We start from the raw sequence: 20210 nt of genomic DNA, 5'->3' as shown, positions 1-20210 counted from the left end.
TCGACCTTAAGAAAATGTCGGCAAATTTTTACTCAGCTATTGTCAAAATTTAAAAGGACATTGTATTCTTAAATTTAATTATTTGTAATTATTTAATAGAATAATTTAAAATAGATTTATTTTTAAATTTATGATTTCCGTAATTGTTCGGTTGATCAGCTGTTTATTTTCTTATTCACTTCTTCTTTTATATATAGACAAATAAATGTCATATCTATCGTTTCGTAGTAGAATATTTTTACTTTACAAAAAAAAATAAATATTACTTAATAAAAGAAATTTAATAAATAATTAAAATGATAAATTATTAAATTAATCATTATGATATAGTTAATATTTCTTTTTATCAAAAAATAATCAATTGTTAGATCGTTCTGAATGAAATTAAACCAAATGATTTTTAATTAATTAACCAAAAACTATTAAACTTTTTAAAAATTTAAGATTTTGCAAATTATTATTTATTATTTAATTATTATTTCTAAAAACAGATTTTTTTCGTTTTCTTTAAATTTACTCCTTTTTTATTAAATATAATCGCCTTGACAACAAAATCAAGCAGAGAAAAAAAGAAATCACATAGATGGGTAAAATTAGAAAACAAATGTCAGGGTTCGGCAACAAAAAAAAAATTTAATATTTGTGCGTTGGCCTTTACATCATAGCAGTCTGAAGTTAACACTTTTTGAACTCTCTACGTTTGTATCACACCTATCCATCTCTGTTTCGTTGACTGTCAAAATTTAAATGTTTCCCGCGAACCAATCAAAAATCAACTACACCGGAATGGACGCGTCCAAATTTGGTAGGTATGTCCGTCTGTTGGTATAGAGCGCACAAAGAAACATTGGTTTACTTTAAAATCAGCTGATCATTGTTTTCGTTTATTTTCTTAGAAAAAAAATTCTCTCTTTTTTTTTTGTAAATCAACATAATTACTAAATTATATCATTGTGTAAAAAATTATTAATCTTATGATAAATTTAACATAAATTGAACATTAATAAAAATTTCTTAAATAATAATTTGCGTGGATAATAATTTTTTTTCTTTCTTTTTGGGGAAAATTGTTATGCGCAAGGGCACGATTGACGTTTCGCGCTCGCGCGTGTGTATGTGTGTTGTATATGACATCATTTGTTGTTTGGCTGTGCGCTTTAACTGTCAGTGATCAGTTGGTTCAAGTGTTCTAACAAAATGACGCAGTAAACGCTCCTTGTTTGGCCTGATGTACCTCGCATCATGAAACCTCGATTTTTCCGTAAAGTAAGTAGAATTTAAAAAAAAAATTTGCTTTCAAAAATGTTTATATTATAATCGCGAAACATTTAAAATGAAAACATTTGATTTTAATATAAACAAAAACTGAATGTAGAGTGCGATACTTGTTTCATGTTTTCTTTGTTACTCGGAAGGTTCTATTTTTTACCTTGCGATCGCCTACGCTTTTTTATGCAATAATAATTAAATGTATTTTTTATTCTTTCTCTTAGTTGATTGTTTTTTTTTTCGTTTCCATAGTTTATTGACAATTACAAACAAATGAATTATTTAATCAATTCTTATTTAGATTCGAGATAAAATGAAGTAGACTTTTGACTCATTCGTGTGTATATAAAGTATATATTTTAATCATTTGAAAGATTGCGACACTAATTAACAGTTTACTGTTTAGTATCAGTTGATCCATTTTTTATATGCGTGATTTTTTTTTATGACGATAATAAAAGGGAAAATTAAAAAAGGTTTTATTAAAAGTGACTCTTATGGTATAGAGAAAAGATGTTTTGTAAACAAAGGACATTACATAGATCTATATATATATATATATATGTATACACATATGTATATTTTTTTTAAAGTCTCTATCTAATTATAAATCGAAATTATCAAGTTTTTTTTTTAATTCTCTCTTGTAAAATAAAAATAGCGTCTCAAGAAATAAGTTAAAAATAATTTTTTCTAACTTATAAAACTTTTAATTTTAGCACATTAAAATATTTCAAGATATAAAAAAAGGCAAATATTTTCAAGTCAAATTAAAATAACAAAAATATTTATACTTTTTTTTTATTAATAAATATTGAAAATAAATAATTAAAATTAAATAAAAAAAATAAATAACCAACAATTTTTTAAAGTTCAATTAAGATGAAAAAAAAATTAATAACTTTTTTTTCTTTATTAACAATTGTTAAAAATAATTTTTTTTATGAATTCTTTTTTAGAAAAACATTTTTTCTTAAGGACATGTCAAAGTTCGTGATAAATAAATAATAATAAAATAATTATAATTAATTATAATTATAATTATTATTGATTATTATTATTATTAATAATAATAATAATAATAATAATAACAATAATAATAAATATTTTTTTTATGAATTCTTTTTTAGAAAAATAATTTTTTCTTAAGGGCATGTCAAAGTTGCGATACTTTTTACATAAAAGCTGTTGAAGTATCAGCACTTTTACATCCCCTTAAGAAAATTTTTTCTTTAATTGAATTTTCATTAATTTAATTTTTTTGAAAATAATTTTACAAAATAATTTTTAATAATATAGTTTTTTGGTTTTATTTTACTTTTGGTTTCTTTGTTTTTTTGCGCTTTTGTAATATAATTAAACATACATTTTTTTTAAATTTACAAACAATGTTGTATATAAGTATTTTGTTACAAGGAACTTTAACAAGGTATTCTGCAGTAATGAAAGTTCAGTTAATAGAAAATCCATTTTATGAAAATTTAATTAAATAAAAAATTACTAATCTGTAAGTGAAAAGTTTCCATTAGCTATATAGTTTTTTAAGGAGGATGGAGGCAATAACATAACTTCAAAATTGAAAAATGGTTATTAAAGTATACGCAAAAATTAATTTTCAAAAATTTAATTATACACTTTTCGGTGAAAATTATAAAATATTTATATAAAAAATATAAGTCAATAAAATTGTATAAAAATTATTTTTTTATTCACGGACAAAAATGGAAAAACGAATTTAGTAACTTTTACTATATAATTTAAAAGTAAAACCTGAACTGTCCGTAGTTTCTGCGCATTTCTGGCAATTTTTACTCCAGAAATAGTAAAATTTATTATTTCCGGAATAATTTATACTATTTTCGTAGTAAATTTTACTATTTCTGGAGTAAAAATTGTCAGAATTTTGTCTGAGTCGAATTTTTAAATGACATAATTTTCATTAAACCAAATCTTCAATTGTCCGAATTTTTATTAACACAAAATATTATTTAATAGAAATCTTAAAACTTAGAATTTTCATTTATCCCACATTGCAAATGGTCGAATAATCAAACGGTAGAAATATTTTGGCGCCAATTTTAAAATTGACCAATCACAATTTTCTTGACAGTTTCTGATTGGTCAATTTTATAATTGGCGCCAAAATATTTCTGCCATTTGATTATTCAACCATTTGCAATGTAGGATAAATAAAAATTCTGTGTTTTAAGATTTCTATTAAATGGCATTTTGTGTTAATAAAAATTCGGATAAATGAAGATTTGGTTTAATGAAAATTATGGCATTTAAAAATTCGACTCAGACAAAATTCTGTTTAATAGAAATTCTGATAAATAAAAATTCTTTTGAATTAAAAGTGTGATAAATGGAAATTATTTTATAATAATTTTTATTTAAATTCTATTAAACATTAATTCGAAAAACACAAATTCGAATAAAGGAAAATTCTATATAATAAAATTCTAAATGATTCACATTATGGAATAATCATGCGCTTTGCTAAAGGTACTCAAACATTGCAAAAAAGAACTCGATTGACTCCGCGTTTTAAATCAAAAACTAGAGCTGATGAACACTTTCCACTTATGGATTTGTAATCTGCATGAAAAAACCTATCAGAAACAGCTTTGACATTTATCGCACTAAAATCATTGTTAATTTATGAATGACCGTTAATGGAGGTCAGAAGTCGAATGTAACTGCACTCTAATTCTGAATCAGTGAAAATTGCACTGATTTCAATTCAGTGGACGAGTGTCCTTTGATGAATCAGTGGAATTTTACTGAGAATCAGTAAAAAAAACCACTGATTATCAGTGAAATTCCATTGATTCATCAAAGAAAACTCGTCCACTGAATTGAAATCAGTGAAATTTTCACTGATTCAGATTTAGAGTGTAAGAGGATTTAGAAAAGAGGAAATTTGATGGGAACAATTTTTGGTGATCACAGTAAAAACCTGTGCTCATTTTTGCTGAGGTTTAAAATGAGCCAATACTAAACGACATAGAACGTGACGCCACCTACTTGACTCATTTTTGCTGCGGATCAAAATGATCCTGCTGGATGGATCATTTTGAGTCCGGATTTTTACTGTGATAGGGGAAAGAAGATTCAGGGATGACTGGATAAAAATAGTGTGGCTGTTTGATGTATTAGTATGATCGGTATAATAAGTTAGTGGAAATTGGGAGCGATGCGATAATACACCCAATTTCATAAATACTCTCTTTCTAGTTTGACGACATTTTGAAATGTCGTGTCTATAATAATTTTATTAATTTATAGCGCATGGTGTAATCAATGTAACCATAAACTAATAAAATTATTATAGAAGTGTCACGAATTTTCAAAATGCCGTCAAACCGTCAGGACCGGATTTATGCAATACCTAATTTCACATTTTAGGAAGTAGAAACTTGTATAGAAAAGGACAATGTCGGCGGATTCACCAAGAAGGGGGGGACAAAAAGGAGCCCTGGTGATAACGCCTCAGCCAATCAGCGATCGTACCATTATAGACAGTGTGGCTGGTATTATTAATGACATTGTTCCCCAAGTAAGTAAAATTCTTCCTTCCTCCAATAGATTTGAGTTTTACGAATATTCTCCAATATTTATTTGTATATGTATAATTAGGCCTACACTGGCGTACCAAATTCAGACAACAAAGAATCTATAACATGGGCGAGATTCGAATATGCTGATATAAATGATCCTTCTTTTTATTCTGACTATATCGAAGGATCTAATACTCCTCCATTATTATTAGTTCTTGGTTATACGACCGGTGTGCAGGTATATACTTTTAGTTTTTTCGATAATAGTTATATAAATTAGTATTCGGGAATGTAAAGTACAATATCTAATTTAGGTATGGTTAGTGTCGGCAACTGGAGAAGCATCTGAGATTTTATCATGGCGACAGGGTGTTGTACGTACTTTGAGAGTATTGTCAAATCCAAAAGTCGATGACGAACGAAATGATCCTTTTAAATCTAAACGACCACTGGTTGCAATATGTGACTCAGCTGGTCCTGGACCACAATTCTGCAGTGTCAGTTTTATTTCCATGAAAACTGGGGAGCAAGTTAAGAGCATAAAATTCAAAAATCCAGTATGCGACGTCCTCGCTAATAAGAGATCAGTCGTTGTCACATTTGTTGAAAAGATCGCTGTTTTTGATGCTCGAACACTTGAGGATGTTTTTACTGTTACCACATGCTATCCAAGTCCAGGTCCAAATCCTAATCCAGTTTCACTTGGCACAAGATGGCTTGCTTACAGGTAAAATTTTCATAAAACTAATGATAGTAGTTGTTTTACTAAAGCAGGGATTTTATTTGCAGTGAAAAAAAATTGATACTAGCTAGAAGAAGTAGTGGTGGAAGTGAAGGTGAAGGTGTACAAAGTTACACAGCAGCTGTTCTTTATGCAGCAAAATCACTTGGCAAGGGATTACGGGGTTTGGGAGAAACGGTAGCATCAAGTCTAACAGGAAATTCGGTATCGCCAATGGTGGTTAATAATACCGGTACTGATGTGACACAACCGGGTGTTGTAACAATTCTTGATCTTCAAGCAGCAAAAGAGGAAAAAGATTTAGATAAAACCATAGAAACGGTTGTTGCACATTTTACCGCTCACAATGATGCAATTGTTGCAATGACATTCGATCTTACTGGATCGTTATTAATGACCGCTGACAAACGTGGGCATGATTTTCATATTTTTCGAATACAACCCCATCCAGGTGGTCCTTCACTTGCCGCTGTTCATCATTTATACGTACTACATCGTGGCGATACTACGGCAAAAGTTCAAGTAATTATTTAATTAAAAAAAAAAAATCGAAATAGAAATAACATTTTCTCTTCATCTAGGATATGACATTTTCGAGTGACACACGTTGGGCAGCAATTTCAACAGTTCGTGGCACAACTCATGTATTTCCAGTGGCGCCCTATGGCGGTCCTGTTGGAGTTCGAACTCATTCAACACCTCATGTTGTCAATAGACTATCGAGATTTCATCGAAGTGCAGGTCTAACTGATGATAGTACTAGATCACATTCTCCAGTTTCTTATGCTGAACTGCCTCTATCCGTTTATCCTTATACAAATCCTAGACTTCCACCTTATCCTCATCCAACAATTTTACATCCATTGGCACAAATTCGACAACCATCGACGTTAAATCATGTCAACAGCCAATCACAAACAAGGTATGTATGGAAAATATTTTTCTATGTGATAATTTATAATTTCACTTTTTTCTTCATCTAGTGGAAGACCACAGCCAAAGCAAAGAATATCACATTCAGATGAAAGTGTGACATTACCATTAAAAATTTGCGCTTGCTTTGCACCACCTCGAGCTTGGATTTACGCACAACGTGATTCCTCCAACAAAGTTACGAAAAAAGCTGTTGATTCACTATTTATAATGGCTTGCCATGGAAATATGATTCAATATGATCTTGAGCCAAAGCCAGCAGCAGGTAATAATTTTTATATTGTTACGGCTTTCGAAACACTCTGTTTCTTTAACAATTTTAATTACAATTATTACAGGTGTACCGAAGGAAAAAGTTTGTGATGATACTTCTATTGAATTAGAAGTGGAAGCAAAAGGACAATGGCCACTTTTACGTTCTCCCGGTTCAATGGAAATTGTCCCTCCTTTGCTTCCCTCAAGTCAATTTTTAGGTGTATCCATGTTACCTAAAAATTTACAACAACTTGAATCTGATGAGGATCGATGGCTTAGTCAAGTTGAAATTGTAACACACGCTGGACCTCATAGAAGACTTTGGATGGGGCCTCAATTTGTTTTTAAAACTTACAACGCACCTAGTGGGTATGTTTAATGCTTTTTGAGAAAAAAAAATAAGAAGTAAACATTCAGAGTTTTTAGAAAAAAATTTATTTTTCCCAAATTTAGAGTTGCTGTTAATTTGGTTGAAGCGGAAACAGTTGAAATTTCTGTTTCGAGCGGATCTCGTCCGGCAAGATCAAATCCTGTTAATATGCCGCACGCAGCTAGTAGACCTTTGATGCCTGTTGTCATCGATGGTTCTGGAAGTAAGTATAAAATAAAATACTAAAATATTTTTTTGGGTTAAAACATTTTATTTTATTTGTTAACTTAATATCATGGACGTAAGAATAGAAGTAAACATTTGCAGAAATAATTTATTTACACTTGTCTACCTCTTTACATGAGTACAAGTGGAGAATCGCTATCGCAAGAGACTAAAACTAAATTATAAGATGAAATTACATTTATACAAAATTATTTAAACAAAAAACAATCGATAGAAGTGACTGTAACACATTTATACTCTTTCATTTCATTATTATGTTGTTTATGCAGCAATTGACTAAATATTTTTACAAAAGATTTAACAATTCTTATTTCTGAGGAATGTAAAACCTAAAGTCATCCTTCCACTGGATTAGAATTAGAACAAACATCAGAAAAGGCATCCGCGCACAAATGAATACATGCTGGACAATTAGATAGAATGTTATAACGAAGTATATCGTTATTTAGATATAAGTCCCCAATATTCATTATATGGTCGAGAATTCTATATATTAGTATCAGCGTCGAATATGTCAAGCAGGGAGATCTATTCATATGAGTGTGTGATTGTGTGTGTCAGCGGTTTTCCTTAGTATAGGTGGTTCGTTGTCCAATGAAGGATTAGGAAGTTCCAGATATTTCCGGATTCTCACCGACCAAGGGCCAGCAGGAAGGAAGAGGGCGCGCAATAATCAATCGAGAGATCAATCCGAGCTGCCGTGTAAGGCGGATGTGTGCCGACAAAGGATAGTAGGAAGACTATTGAAATTATCTAATATATTTAGTGTATGAAGTACGAGTATTGTTAATAAATAGTTATTATTAGTTAATTGTGTGCGTTTCTATATTCATTGGGTTAAGTCGCAGCCACATCGTCGTCCAGCGGATTATCTCCACAAGAGTGTGTTTCGTGAGTGCAATACAAAAGGTAACAGGTAGTTCAAATCAGGTCGTCGTCGTGTTTCTCGATCGTTTCAGTGGAATCTCCCCATGAGAGAGGCTCATATGCCGGAGAGTAATGTGTAGAGAAATCACAGTACGTAATTTAAACACGGGATTGTGGAATATTATTATTTTAACTAATATTTCTAATATCTAAATTAGCGTTACAATGTGAAAAAGATTCTCTCATTCCTGATAACAAAATGAACAATTTTCCTCTCTACCAAACCTATATACAATTTTTCTCAGACATATCCTATAAACATATTTATTTAAAAGTTTTATTTGTGAAAAAATTCTTTTGATTTGTACAAGAAAGCGTGAAATCAGATAGGGTTGCGGGCCCTGATTAATAGAAAGACAGGGGTAACTTCCTTATTTCGCACCATGGAGTCCAAAGATAAGGACGTCCAATTAACATTCAGACTGTAGGTCAAAAGCATTTTCCAATTGTAACAGCCAGTTAGATCGGCATTCAGGAGCCCTAGTTGCAATTCGTACCAGTCCCTCAAAACACTGTCTGGGGTACCTTGAAATGTTTATCTTAGAAATCTTACATATCCAGTTCAGTATATTCAAGAGAACCCCATACGAAAGGCGAAAAGAGTCCGTTTCCAACCTGACTGCATAGTTAGGAATGTTATTTGGTAACCAAAGTAGCCTCTTGAAGAATGAGAGTTGAATCCTTTCAATATCATCTAGATGAATTAAATCATTAAATTAATTTTTTTTAATATTTCAAGTTTTTTAATTTTAATATCAATTAATTTTCATTAAAAATTTCAATTACAATTAATTGATGTGTAGATTTATAAATTGTTAATTTAAATTAAATTCTAACGATTGCACATTTATTGTTTAAATAGGCAGTTATGAGCAATCGCCAAGATTTATGGAAGCCTATGGTGATTCATTAGAAAATGAAAATATTGGAATAGTCAGTGGTGAAAATCAACTTCGAGAAGATCTAGCTGAAGCAATGTTGGAAACATCAGCAGCTCCACATCGAGGACCGGGTAAGATAAATAATATTTTTATATTTTTCATAAAAAAAACAAATTACTCTCTAAAGTACACTCAAAATTAAAAACAAACAAAATTTTAAATTCTTTCTTTGAAACATATACAAAAAAACAAAAGCTTGTTTTGTAATTGCATTTTTTAAAATTAGAATTTAGTTATTTATGATTTGTAAATCTATATATTTATTAAAAAAAAAACAAGGCTCGTTAATATTGGCTCTATGCGCCAATATTTTTCTATGTCTAGACTTAATTTTCAAATTTGGTGAAAATTGATGAATGATTAGAAGTAGTCGAAAAAGTATTTTCGTTTGTACCTTGACATTCATTCACAAGATTATAATATTTAAAAGCTAAAACAAAAATAAAGTAATACTAATAATTCATGTTTGAAACATTTTTTTTGAGTAAACTTTTTTCTCTTTTTTTTTGAAATAAAAGGCATTTGACTACACGACATAGAGCGAAAGTAGACTTTAAATTCATGGAAAAAAAATGCTGCCATACATCCCCCTGTATGCTCGATTGTATAATATTATTCACAATATATGTACTAATTGATTTTTAAATATTAGAAACATATTTAAGATAAATTTTCCCATACAATTCGAGAATAACATTGTGTGATGCCTTCAGGAAAAGCATAGTTTAAGCTTAAAAGTAATTATATCTCTAAAAAAGTCTAAATGCGCAATTTATTAATGCCTAAAATAAATAATGGCTCTGCTTCTCTGTAAATTAATATCGTGAGGAAGAAAATGATATTACAGTAAAATTAATTTTAATTTTTCAATTTTTTGTTGTAAAATTAAAATAATTTATGTAGAATTATTTTCCTCCGCATGCAATTAAAAACAAAACCTGATTTAAGACCAGTGTTCTTTGCGAGATAATTATTCTAATTATGATTTTTCTGAACGCTTCATTTTCATTTCATATTTTGTAAAATTAAATACCCCTGCCCCAAAAAAAAACTGAATTTAATGTTAGAGAAACATTAAATTAAAGTATAGTTTCTAGTCTCCAAAAAAAAAACAATGCGAATCACAAATAAATAGAGTGCTTGATGATTATGTGCGCATTCATTGTACTGCAATTTATTGATATTTGCGAGCACATTGACACTTTTCATGCACTTGGTGACGGATGAGAATAGCGTTATATAAGTTTGCGTGAATAAAGAATTGGCCAGAGGCAGGTATCACACCCTCCTATAATATAATTTTTGATCTTGAAACCTAATAAATTAAACAAATGTACATTGTATATATTATTCTTTCCTAATCTAAAAGAAAGACATAATTTATAGAATCTACTAGTGTTGTTGTTCTTTTTTTTTTACTTAACTTGTCTTTCATTCTAATTATGTTAATCTTTCTTCTTTTTTTTCCCCCCGGATAACTGAATCGTGCCAAGAAGTATGTGTGTGTATATGCAAAACACATTTTTTCTATTGTTATAAAACAATAAAAAAATATATACATTTTTTCTTTAGCTATTAGCGATACATTCAAGAGAAACATCAAATTCACTAAAAAAAAATTTTTTTTGTGAATTATTTCATTTGCCTTTGATTTTTTAGAATTTCATATCCTTGAAATAATAATTATAGTTAATAGAAAATTATTTTTCAGTAAACAAGAATTATATTTTCCATTCGTAGATTAAAACTGAATTAAAGGAAAGTAATATACCCTCTGTAAGATTTAATTTTTTTTATCTAAATAAATACATGTCAGCATTTGTTTTGCCTATTGCTATTTAATTCTACCGGTTCATGAAAGTATAATCATTTACTCTTTCGTTAAATTTATTTAATTAAAGTTATTTATTTAATAAAATTAAATCAGACAAAATTGTTTTAGCAAATGAATAGTTACTAGTATAGAATGCAATTTGGCAATTATTGGCTTGGAATCTTGTCAGAACAAGCTGGTTGTTTTCTCAAAATTTTTGGCAAAATTATAAGAAAAAAACATCCATGACTATTTCGATATTCCCATTAGTAGTTCCACTGTAGATTTGGTTCCCAAACCTGGAAATGCATTAGTACCACCTTGGGCGATCAGTGCCATCAAGCTAGAAACATGACTTGCCCGAATTGAAGTCGTTCCACACTTCGTGAATTTTCGGTAAATTGGAACGATACGTCACCCAAATTTTTTAGTGTATATAAATTCGAGCATTACTCCACAATGTTTGGATGCTGACTCCTCTTTTTGCTTTCTGGTTTTCGGAGCACTTGTAACAATGTCTGGACTTCTTCTTTCATGGTAAATCAATCCAAATCGCGGATTTTTAGAGGTAATTTTCCATCCACTTTCTGATAATGCTTCTAAAAACTCGGGTAACTCAGAGTAAAAGTCGTCTAATTGGACTTTTTTTTGTTTTACGAAGGAAGTGGAAAATCTGCATAACCCTTAGTATCCAAGGCAGATATCTGGAGCCCGATGCTCCGAGGTTAAGCTAGGATGATGGTTCTTGTTCTGATCGACCCATTAAAAACCACACGCTTTGACTGGACTAATCCTTATACTACTGAACTGCCATCAGACTTTAAACTTTGTAGATAAAGATCCCTGGGATCTCGCTTTTGCGATTCTTTCATTGCCGATCTTTTCTTTATTAAACAAGACATAAAACCTATTTTTAGCTTCAAATGCTCCAGCTTGTACGCCTCCTATGGGTCGGTGACTAAAACCATGAGCTTCATTCCTCGTCGGTTTCATCCTAAGACCGTGCTTTCTAGAGCACTTTCGCCAACGCCTGTTAAACCTCTTTTTCCTGGGTAAGGCAAACCGGGTCGTGGATCTCCAATGTGACCTGTTAGTCCACCTTCCTCATACTTCCAACCGCTTTGGTGACCTCAGCAGTGAATGCCTCCTTATTGCAGTCTCCTCTGATTTTGATCAGGAGATCTCCCTTTCTTGTTGGCCTTGCACCTACGACCTGCGTGTGACTGACGTCCGGATTCCTTTCCTTCCGAAATATGCTCAGTACGTCGATATACGTTGTTTCTGTTGCGACTCGGATCACTATTGTAGATCCACTCGCCGCTTTCTTCTTATTGGTTTGCTTAGGATGAGATGAGAGATGACTTCTCTTGCTTTTTCTTCTTCGCCTTATGGAGATCCTCATGAACTGCTTCAATCTGTCCTCCTCTTCTGGGTCGGTGACTATAACTGTGAGCTTCATCCCTTGCTTGTTGGGTACTAGGACCTGTTTCCTGGCTTCGGCTAATTGATATTGTTTCCGATTTTAATCAGGTCTCCCATTTTTGTAGGTTTTGCATCTTCTACTTTTGTGTTACTGACGTCTGGAAGAACTTTCTTGTGGAGTTTTTTCAGAATGTAGGTATACGACTTTCTTGCAGCGACTCTGATCACCGTTGTTAATCCTCTCATCATCTTCAGCTCTGTCTGGGACGTTAGGGTCTGTTGCCTTCACGTCCACCTTATTTGGAAGTTTTCTTCACTTGATCTTTCATGGCTTCTGGACTATTGGAGCTTTTTTCACTTTCTTTAGCTTCCGTGACTGTACGTATTAATGCAGTAACTTGGACTAATGGGGCTTCTACCACTTTTTGGCTTCTATGCCTGTAATTATTAATGCTGCAGATTGGACTAATGAGGCTTTTTATGCTATTGTAGCTTCTACAGTTGTATTTCTTAATGCTGTAACTTGGGCTAATTGTTTTAGTTACCATGGCTGTACTTCTTAATGCTCTAAGTTAAACTAATGAGACTTGTTCCACTTTTTAGCTTTCATAAATGTAATTTTTAATCCTCTAGCTTTGATTATTGGGGCTTTTTATATTTTTTTTAGCTTCCACGATTGTACTTCTTAATGCTGTAGCTTGGACTAATGGGACTCCTTTGACTTTTTTTAGTTTCCATGGCTGTACTTCTTAATGGCTCTATTTCTTCTGCTCTAGATTGTACTAATTGGTCTCCTTCCACTTTTTTAACTTCCATGGCTGTACTTTCTAATGTTCTAGGTTCTTCTAATGGAACTTCTTCACTTTTTATCTTTCATAACTTTACTTCCTAATACACTAGCTCGGATGCAAACTTTCTTTTCTTTTCCTTGATACCTTCTGTAAAACCATGAACGCAACTATAATCTAATTTGCAATAATAAAGCGCAGTCCAGAGTTTATTAATAATCTTTCAATTATTATTAATTTTAAAGTAAAGAAAAGATTTTAAAAAATATAGAATTAGTTTTAAAAATATAGAATGTTAAAAAAATAAAAACATGTATTAAAATTTTGTCCTGGAATTGTCCTGGAATTTTAAATGAGGTTGTCAATAGACACGCTGATTTTAACTTCAATTAACTTTCTTTTTCAACGTCACTAGATTTCAGCAATTTTTTAAACCTCCTCCCTGATCTTTTCTAGCATCGCTATCTTCTTTGCTCTTCTGACTTCTCTTCATGAAATTTAAACCTTAAATTTATGGATACTTTTTTCAATAATAATGCATCAGGCACGATTTTCACAATTTTTGCTTTCAAATTCACAGTTTTTTTTTTTTTTTTTGCTTTCTGAACGAAATGACAAATATTTTTATTAATTCAGTAGTATTTTAAAATTAGTTTAGTTATCAGTTTCGAGACAATTTCTTTTTTTTTTTATTTTTAGATAAATATTTTTTTTATTTATACGTACATATATGGAAACCGTTTCTTACGATAAACTGGTATCGTAAAGTAACCATAATACGTCTGTGTTGCATAAAAACTATTTCATATAAAAGAGAAGATTTATTTTATATTTTTATTCATTTTAATTTTTTTTATCTTTCTGATAATCAATAATAATTATGTAATTCCTTTAATTGTTTATTTATTTTGCTAAATTACGAGCTCTGGAGTGCCTCATTGTTAATTATTAATTGTTGATTTAATTTAATAATTTAATTATACTTATATACTATTAATAGTATATATTCTGTATTTAAAAATAATTTTTATAAATAATAATTTTCTGCTGTTGTGTGTTTTTTTATGTTTTTCAGTATTTTGAACCAGGTAAAAATTTTAAAAAAATTAAATTGTTGAAGGGAAATCGGATATTGTACTTTCACATTTGACAATCATTTTGCAACTATAATTTTTTTAATTTAAAAAATTTTTTTCATAAATTTAAAAAGTTAAAATAAATAAAAATATTTTTCCATTATTTTTATAAATTTTTTTTATTTCTAATAAAATAAATCAAAAAAATATAATATTTTAGTCAATTTAATGTCCGATTTCGATTGAAATATTTTTTTTTCTTGCAAAATTTTTATATTTTGTTTTAAATATTTTTCAGAATAATTGTACAAATTTGTTTCTCTTGGTTTTTATTTCATTTTTATAATTCACCTTTTTTTAAAAAAAAATTGATATACTACTGATTTGGCACAAAAGTGAGGGAAATTTTTTTTATTTACTTCAAGATAAACAATTTTTTTTTATAAATTTTTTTTTTAAATAAATTTGAATTTTTTAAAAAAATTAAATGATGAATTAAATATTTTTTAAACACTTTTTTTAAGGTGACACTCAAAAATTCTTACCAATGTCGTTGAAATGATAAAATAATTTAGTTTGTATCACTTGGAATTATTTCTCATTATGATTTTATAAATTTTTGAAACAAAAAAAGGCATGTAAAGAAAAACTGTAATTTAATATTCGCCTTCTGTGAGTAGGTGAAGTTTAAATATATTATTTTTATCTAAATCTAATCTTTACCCTGTCTTCTGGACCTTGGTATCACATTTTTTGGCATTGGCTTCATATTTTCATTTGGAAACTATGAATTTTCTTTCCTTATGTAAGTAGGTGGAGTTTAAATTTTGTTTTAGTTTAATTTTAATTTTCACTATGTATTCATTCTATTGGTGTCGTTAATATTGTTTTTATTGGTTAAATCTTTTTTTGGAGGTTATGAAAAACTTTGCCTTATGTGAGTAGGTTGAGTTTAAATCTTGTTTTACTTGTATAAATCTAATTTTCTCTATATATTCTTGCTCTTGGCCTAGATATTATAATTTTTTTATTTATAAAATTTAATTTCCCTTGTTTTTGGCGTTTATGAATAGCTTTGCCTTATGTGAGTAGGTGGAGTTTAAATCTTGCTTTTATTGTCTCGCCTTGTTTTCAAGGCCTTTGTCCAATATTTTTTATTTCCTATTATATTTTATTTTGGAAGCTATAAATTGTTTTTGCCCTCTGTGAGTAGGTAGAGTTTCATTTTTGTTTGTCTAAATTGCCTTGTTTTCAGAATTTTGGTTAATATTCCCTTTATTAAAACTATTCTCCGTCATTTTTTTGCAGCTGTAAATTAAAATTGAAATTTTATTCTTCTGTGAGTAGGTGGAATTAAAAAATTGTTTAAATCTAATTTTCGCTTTGTATTTATGATCTTGGCCTGGTTATTCATCATATTTTGGAGGTTATGAAAAGACCCGCTTTATGTGAGTAGGTAGAGTTTAAATATTGTTTTACTTTTGTTTAAATCTAGTCAGTTTCTTGTTTTGAGTATTTTCACCCATTTTTTCTACTCTATTTTTTTATTGGTTAAACCTTTTTTTGAGGTTATGAAAAGCTTTATCTTATGTGAGTAGGTAGAGTTTAAATATTGTTTTACTTGTTTAAATCTAGTCAATTTCTTGTTTTGAGTATTTTGACCCATTTTTTCTATTCTATTTTTTTATTAATTAAACCTTTTTTGAGGTTATGAAAAGCTTTGTTTTATGTGAGTAGGTGGAGTTTAAATCTTGTTCTACTTGTATTTTCTCTATATATTCTTGCTCTTGGCCTAGCTATTAAACTTCATTTTTATTTATTAAATTTAATTTCCATCGTTTATTAGAGGTTTTGTATAGCCTTGCCTTCTGTGAGTAGGTGAAGTTTAAATCTTTCTTTAATTGTCTCGCCTTCCAAAATTTTTTATTTCTTATATTATATTTTATTTTGGAAGCTATAAATGGTTTTTGCCCTCTGTGAGTAGGTAGAGTTTCATATTTGTTTGTCTAAATTGCCTTGTCTTCAGAATTTTGGTTAATATTCCCTTTATTAAAACTATTCTCCGTCATTTTTTTTGGCAGCTGTAAATTAAAATTGAAATTTTATTCTTCTGTGAGTAGGTGGAATTAAAAAATTGTTTAAATCTAATTTTCGCTTTGTATTTATGCTCTTGGCCTGGTTATTCATCATTTTTTGGAGGTTATGAAAAGACCCGCTTTATGTGATTAGGTAGAGTTTAAATATTGTTTTACTTTTGTTTAAATCTAGTCAGTTTCTTGTTTTGAGTATTTTGACCCATTTTTTCTACTCTATTTTTTAATTGGTTAAACCTTTTTTTGAGGTTATGAAAAGCTTTGTCTTATGTGAGTAGGTAGAGTTTAAATCTTGTTTTACTTGTATTTTCTCTATTTATTCTTGCTCTTGGCTTAGGTATTATACTTTTTTAATTAAATTTAATTTCCATCGTGTTTGGAGGTTATGAATAGCGTTTTCTTATGTGAATAGGTAGAGTTTAAATACTGTTTTGTCTAAATCTAGTCGGTTTGAGTATCTTGATATAGTTTTCTGCTCAATTTCCATTCTGTTTATTGGTTAAACCAATTTTTTGAAAGCTGTAAATTCCCTTGCCTTCTGTGAGTGGGAGAAGTTTAAATCCCTAGTCTTCGAGACTTTGATTTTTTTCCATTGGCTCAACTACATTTTCTTTGATACTCCATGAATTCTATTGCCTTCTGTGAGTAGGTGGAGTTTAAAATTGATTTAATTAGCGTTAAATCAACATTAAACAAAAAAATATATAAAATAATTATTAAACAAAATTTTGAGCAAACATATTTTATTTTGATAATACTACAATTGATAAAATTTTATTTATAGTTTTGTAAAAACAAATTAGTTTGAGGTTATGTTAATGAGGCTATAAGCACCCTTAAAATACCTCACTGTGTGCCATAATTTTTTTTTTCTAATTAAAAATTTAAAAACAATTTTGTTTCAAGAACAAAAAAAAAACAAAAATATACCCATAAAGAAAAATGCAACGAAAATATTGATACCTGCCTACGGCTTTTTCTGTTTAGGGAGGCGATTGGTTATTGAAAGGGTGGGACAGCCGGTAGCTAAAGTTGTCAACCCGTTGGGCACCGTGATAACAGTATCTGCCGACGAAGAGGACATTAGTTTTAGCCAGGATTGTGAACTAAATGAAGAAACAACACCCGAACCTCCACGTAGTGTTTGCGCTGAGGAGGGTCCAACTTCATTAACTGATTTCGTCAACGAGGGTCAAATACTACGCACTCATACCGAGATATGCGCCGAAATGAGAACAGCAAATGAGCCAATAATTGATAGTGTACCCGATGATTATATAAAAGAAGTTAAAGAAAAAAAAACACTTTGCGCTGAAGTTGCTGAATTAGGTAAATGTTCAATATTTGAACGTGAGGATTCATTTCGTGATGTGCCTACAAGTTTAAGTTTATGTGCTCAACAAGGTGAAATACCCGATAGTCCAATGACACAGGCAAGAGATAATGCATGGAAAATAAAAACAAATGATCAAGAGAGAAAATTTGCTAAGGCAAAATATGTTGTTAATTATGATGACGATAGTGTTGTATTAATGGAAAATAAAACAACACGAAGAAATGTGAAAAAAAATAATAATGTGAAAATTATTGAGAAATCATTACGTGAACCGAAATATTTACTTAAGGAAAATGAGGATAGTATTGTTGTTGAAGATCTTGTGGAGAATAAAAAAATTGAGGAAATTAAAAAAAGAAGTGAAAATAAAGATTATTTTGTACCAATTGAAACGCCAATGAAATTGGGAAATTTTGATGTTGGCGATGATTTTACATCAATGGAATATCATATGGTTGAAATTGGTTCAAATCAATGGGATGATATTCATGAAAATTTGGATAAAAATTCATCAATTTTACGTAAATCAAGTAAAAGTACAATTTCTGATGATGATATTGAACATATACATTCAACAGAATTGGAAGAAGCACAAAAAGCTGAGGAAATTGAATTAAAATTAAAAGAAGATGATTTAAAATTAGAAAATCAAGAAGAAAAAGTAATGAAAATATTATCATCCGACGATGATTTAGAACATGTTCTACATTCAGAATTGGATTTATTAAAAACAGAAGATTTAGTTGTTATTGAAAATCAAGAAAAAATTAATGATAAAACGGAAATAGATGAAAAAATTGTTCAATTATCAAAACAAGAGGAAATTATTGATATTGATATAAAAGGTGAAAGTTCAATGAATCAAAAATCAATGGAAATTATTGATAATATGAAAATTGATGAGAAAAAAATTAAAAAATTACCATCAACAAAAAGACAATCGGAAGTTGAAATAATTGATATTGATGCAATGCACAAAGCTGAAATGAAAGAACCATTTATTCCTGAATGTAAAATTCTCGAAGGTGGTGGTACAAAGAAAAAGAAGAGGGGTAAGAAAAATTTTGACGATTCATTGAATCAAAAAATGGAGAAAAAATTACCAATTGGTTGGAATTTGACGAAACAAAAGGAAAGCAATTGGAATTCAATGAGAAAAAATAAATCCGAAGATAGAGAAATTGTAAAAATTGTTGAAAATAAAGAAGATGAAATTTTGAAATTTTGTGTTGAAAATTTAGAATTTTCTGATAATAATTCACAAATGGAAAGTGATTTACAAACATTGAAGGAAATTACAACACAACAAAATAAATTCGATAATGTATTAGAAAAAGATGTTAAATTAGAGAATGATGATATTAAATTAGAGAAAGAAATTATTAAATTAGAGAAAGAAAATATTGAATTAGAAAAGGAAAATATTAAATTAGAAAAAAAGGAATTAGAGAAAAAAGAATTGGAAAAGAAGGAATTAGAAAAAAAAGAAATAGAAAAGAAAGAAATAGAAAAGAAAGAAATAGAAAAAATAGAAAAGAAAGAATTAGAAAAAAAAGAAATAGAAAAGGAATTATTAAAAAAAGAATTAGATAAAAAAGAAATAGAAAAATCTAATTCCATTGATCTGACATTAAAAGAGGCTGTGATAGAGATGAAAAATTCTCAAACAGATATAACAACAATTAATATTGATTTAGATGTGAAGAAAGAAAATTTTACAAATCAAGAGCAATGCGATTTAGAGCCTGAAAAAAGAAATGATTCTGATCCGGAAAAAAGAAGTGATTCAGAAACGGAGAATAATATTAAGGAGAATTCAAGTTCATCGGATGATCCAAATGCAAATGTTATTCCAATGGATACTGAAGAGGATGTTGCGATAAAAGAAATGATTAATAGAGGTACAACAACAACGACAGGGACAACAACAACAACAACAACAACTACAACTACAACAACAACAGCATTGACAACTGATCAAGAAGTGGCAACGGTGACAAAGAAGTTTGGTAGAACGAAGAAAAAAAGACGCAGATGAGTAGAGGGTTGCGTTGATGTACGAAGAGCGAGCCTTGCCTTATATATAATTTTAATGCAATTGGCAGGGGTCGACTAGTAAATGGTATATAGAAAGAAAAAAAAAACAAAAAACTAGAGAGTGCTTAGAAAAAAAAAAAATAAATAACGTTACTTTCCTAAGTACATTTTTTTTGCTCTTCATAAATATAATACGGTGTCACTTATTTTTTTTTTCGTGACGCACAGAATCGAATTTTTTTTGTTTTATCAAAAAAAAAAAAAGCTCGGAAAATTTTATTTTAGCTCTTTCGGTGTTGCCGAATTTTATTTCTTCATATTTTGAAAATTCAAAATGATGAAAATAAAATTGACTTTTTTTTTTGCTGGCAAATTCATTTAATTCGTTTGAAATTTGCTTCT

At 29.5% G+C, this 20210-nt stretch overlaps 1 protein-coding gene across 1 annotated transcript; it reads left to right on the top strand.

Annotated features, from left to right (window-relative positions):
• Window positions 1-830: 830 nt before the first annotated feature.
• LOC127286804 (uncharacterized) lies at window positions 831-19970 on the top strand. Its single transcript, XM_051313394.1, has 11 exons — window positions 831-1266; window positions 4678-4828; window positions 4909-5067; window positions 5144-5556; window positions 5619-6093; window positions 6153-6493; window positions 6555-6769; window positions 6843-7128; window positions 7213-7352; window positions 9165-9314; window positions 17423-19970. Exons 2-11 carry the CDS (start codon window positions 4706-4708, stop codon window positions 19807-19809), a joined length of 4689 nt encoding a protein of 1562 aa, XP_051169351.1. The 5' UTR covers window positions 831-1266; window positions 4678-4705; the 3' UTR covers window positions 19810-19970.
• The last annotated feature ends 240 nt before the right edge of the window (window positions 19971-20210 follow it).

Source organism: Leptopilina boulardi, unplaced genomic scaffold (genome assembly GCF_019393585.1).
Source record: "Leptopilina boulardi isolate dan_hultmark-lab unplaced genomic scaffold, ZJU_Lbou_2.1 LbouV2_362, whole genome shotgun sequence".
Taxonomy (NCBI): domain Eukaryota; kingdom Metazoa; phylum Arthropoda; class Insecta; order Hymenoptera; family Figitidae; genus Leptopilina; species Leptopilina boulardi.
The sequence above is the reverse complement of the archived record's forward strand: the minus strand, read 5'-3'. Positions and strand labels throughout refer to the sequence as shown.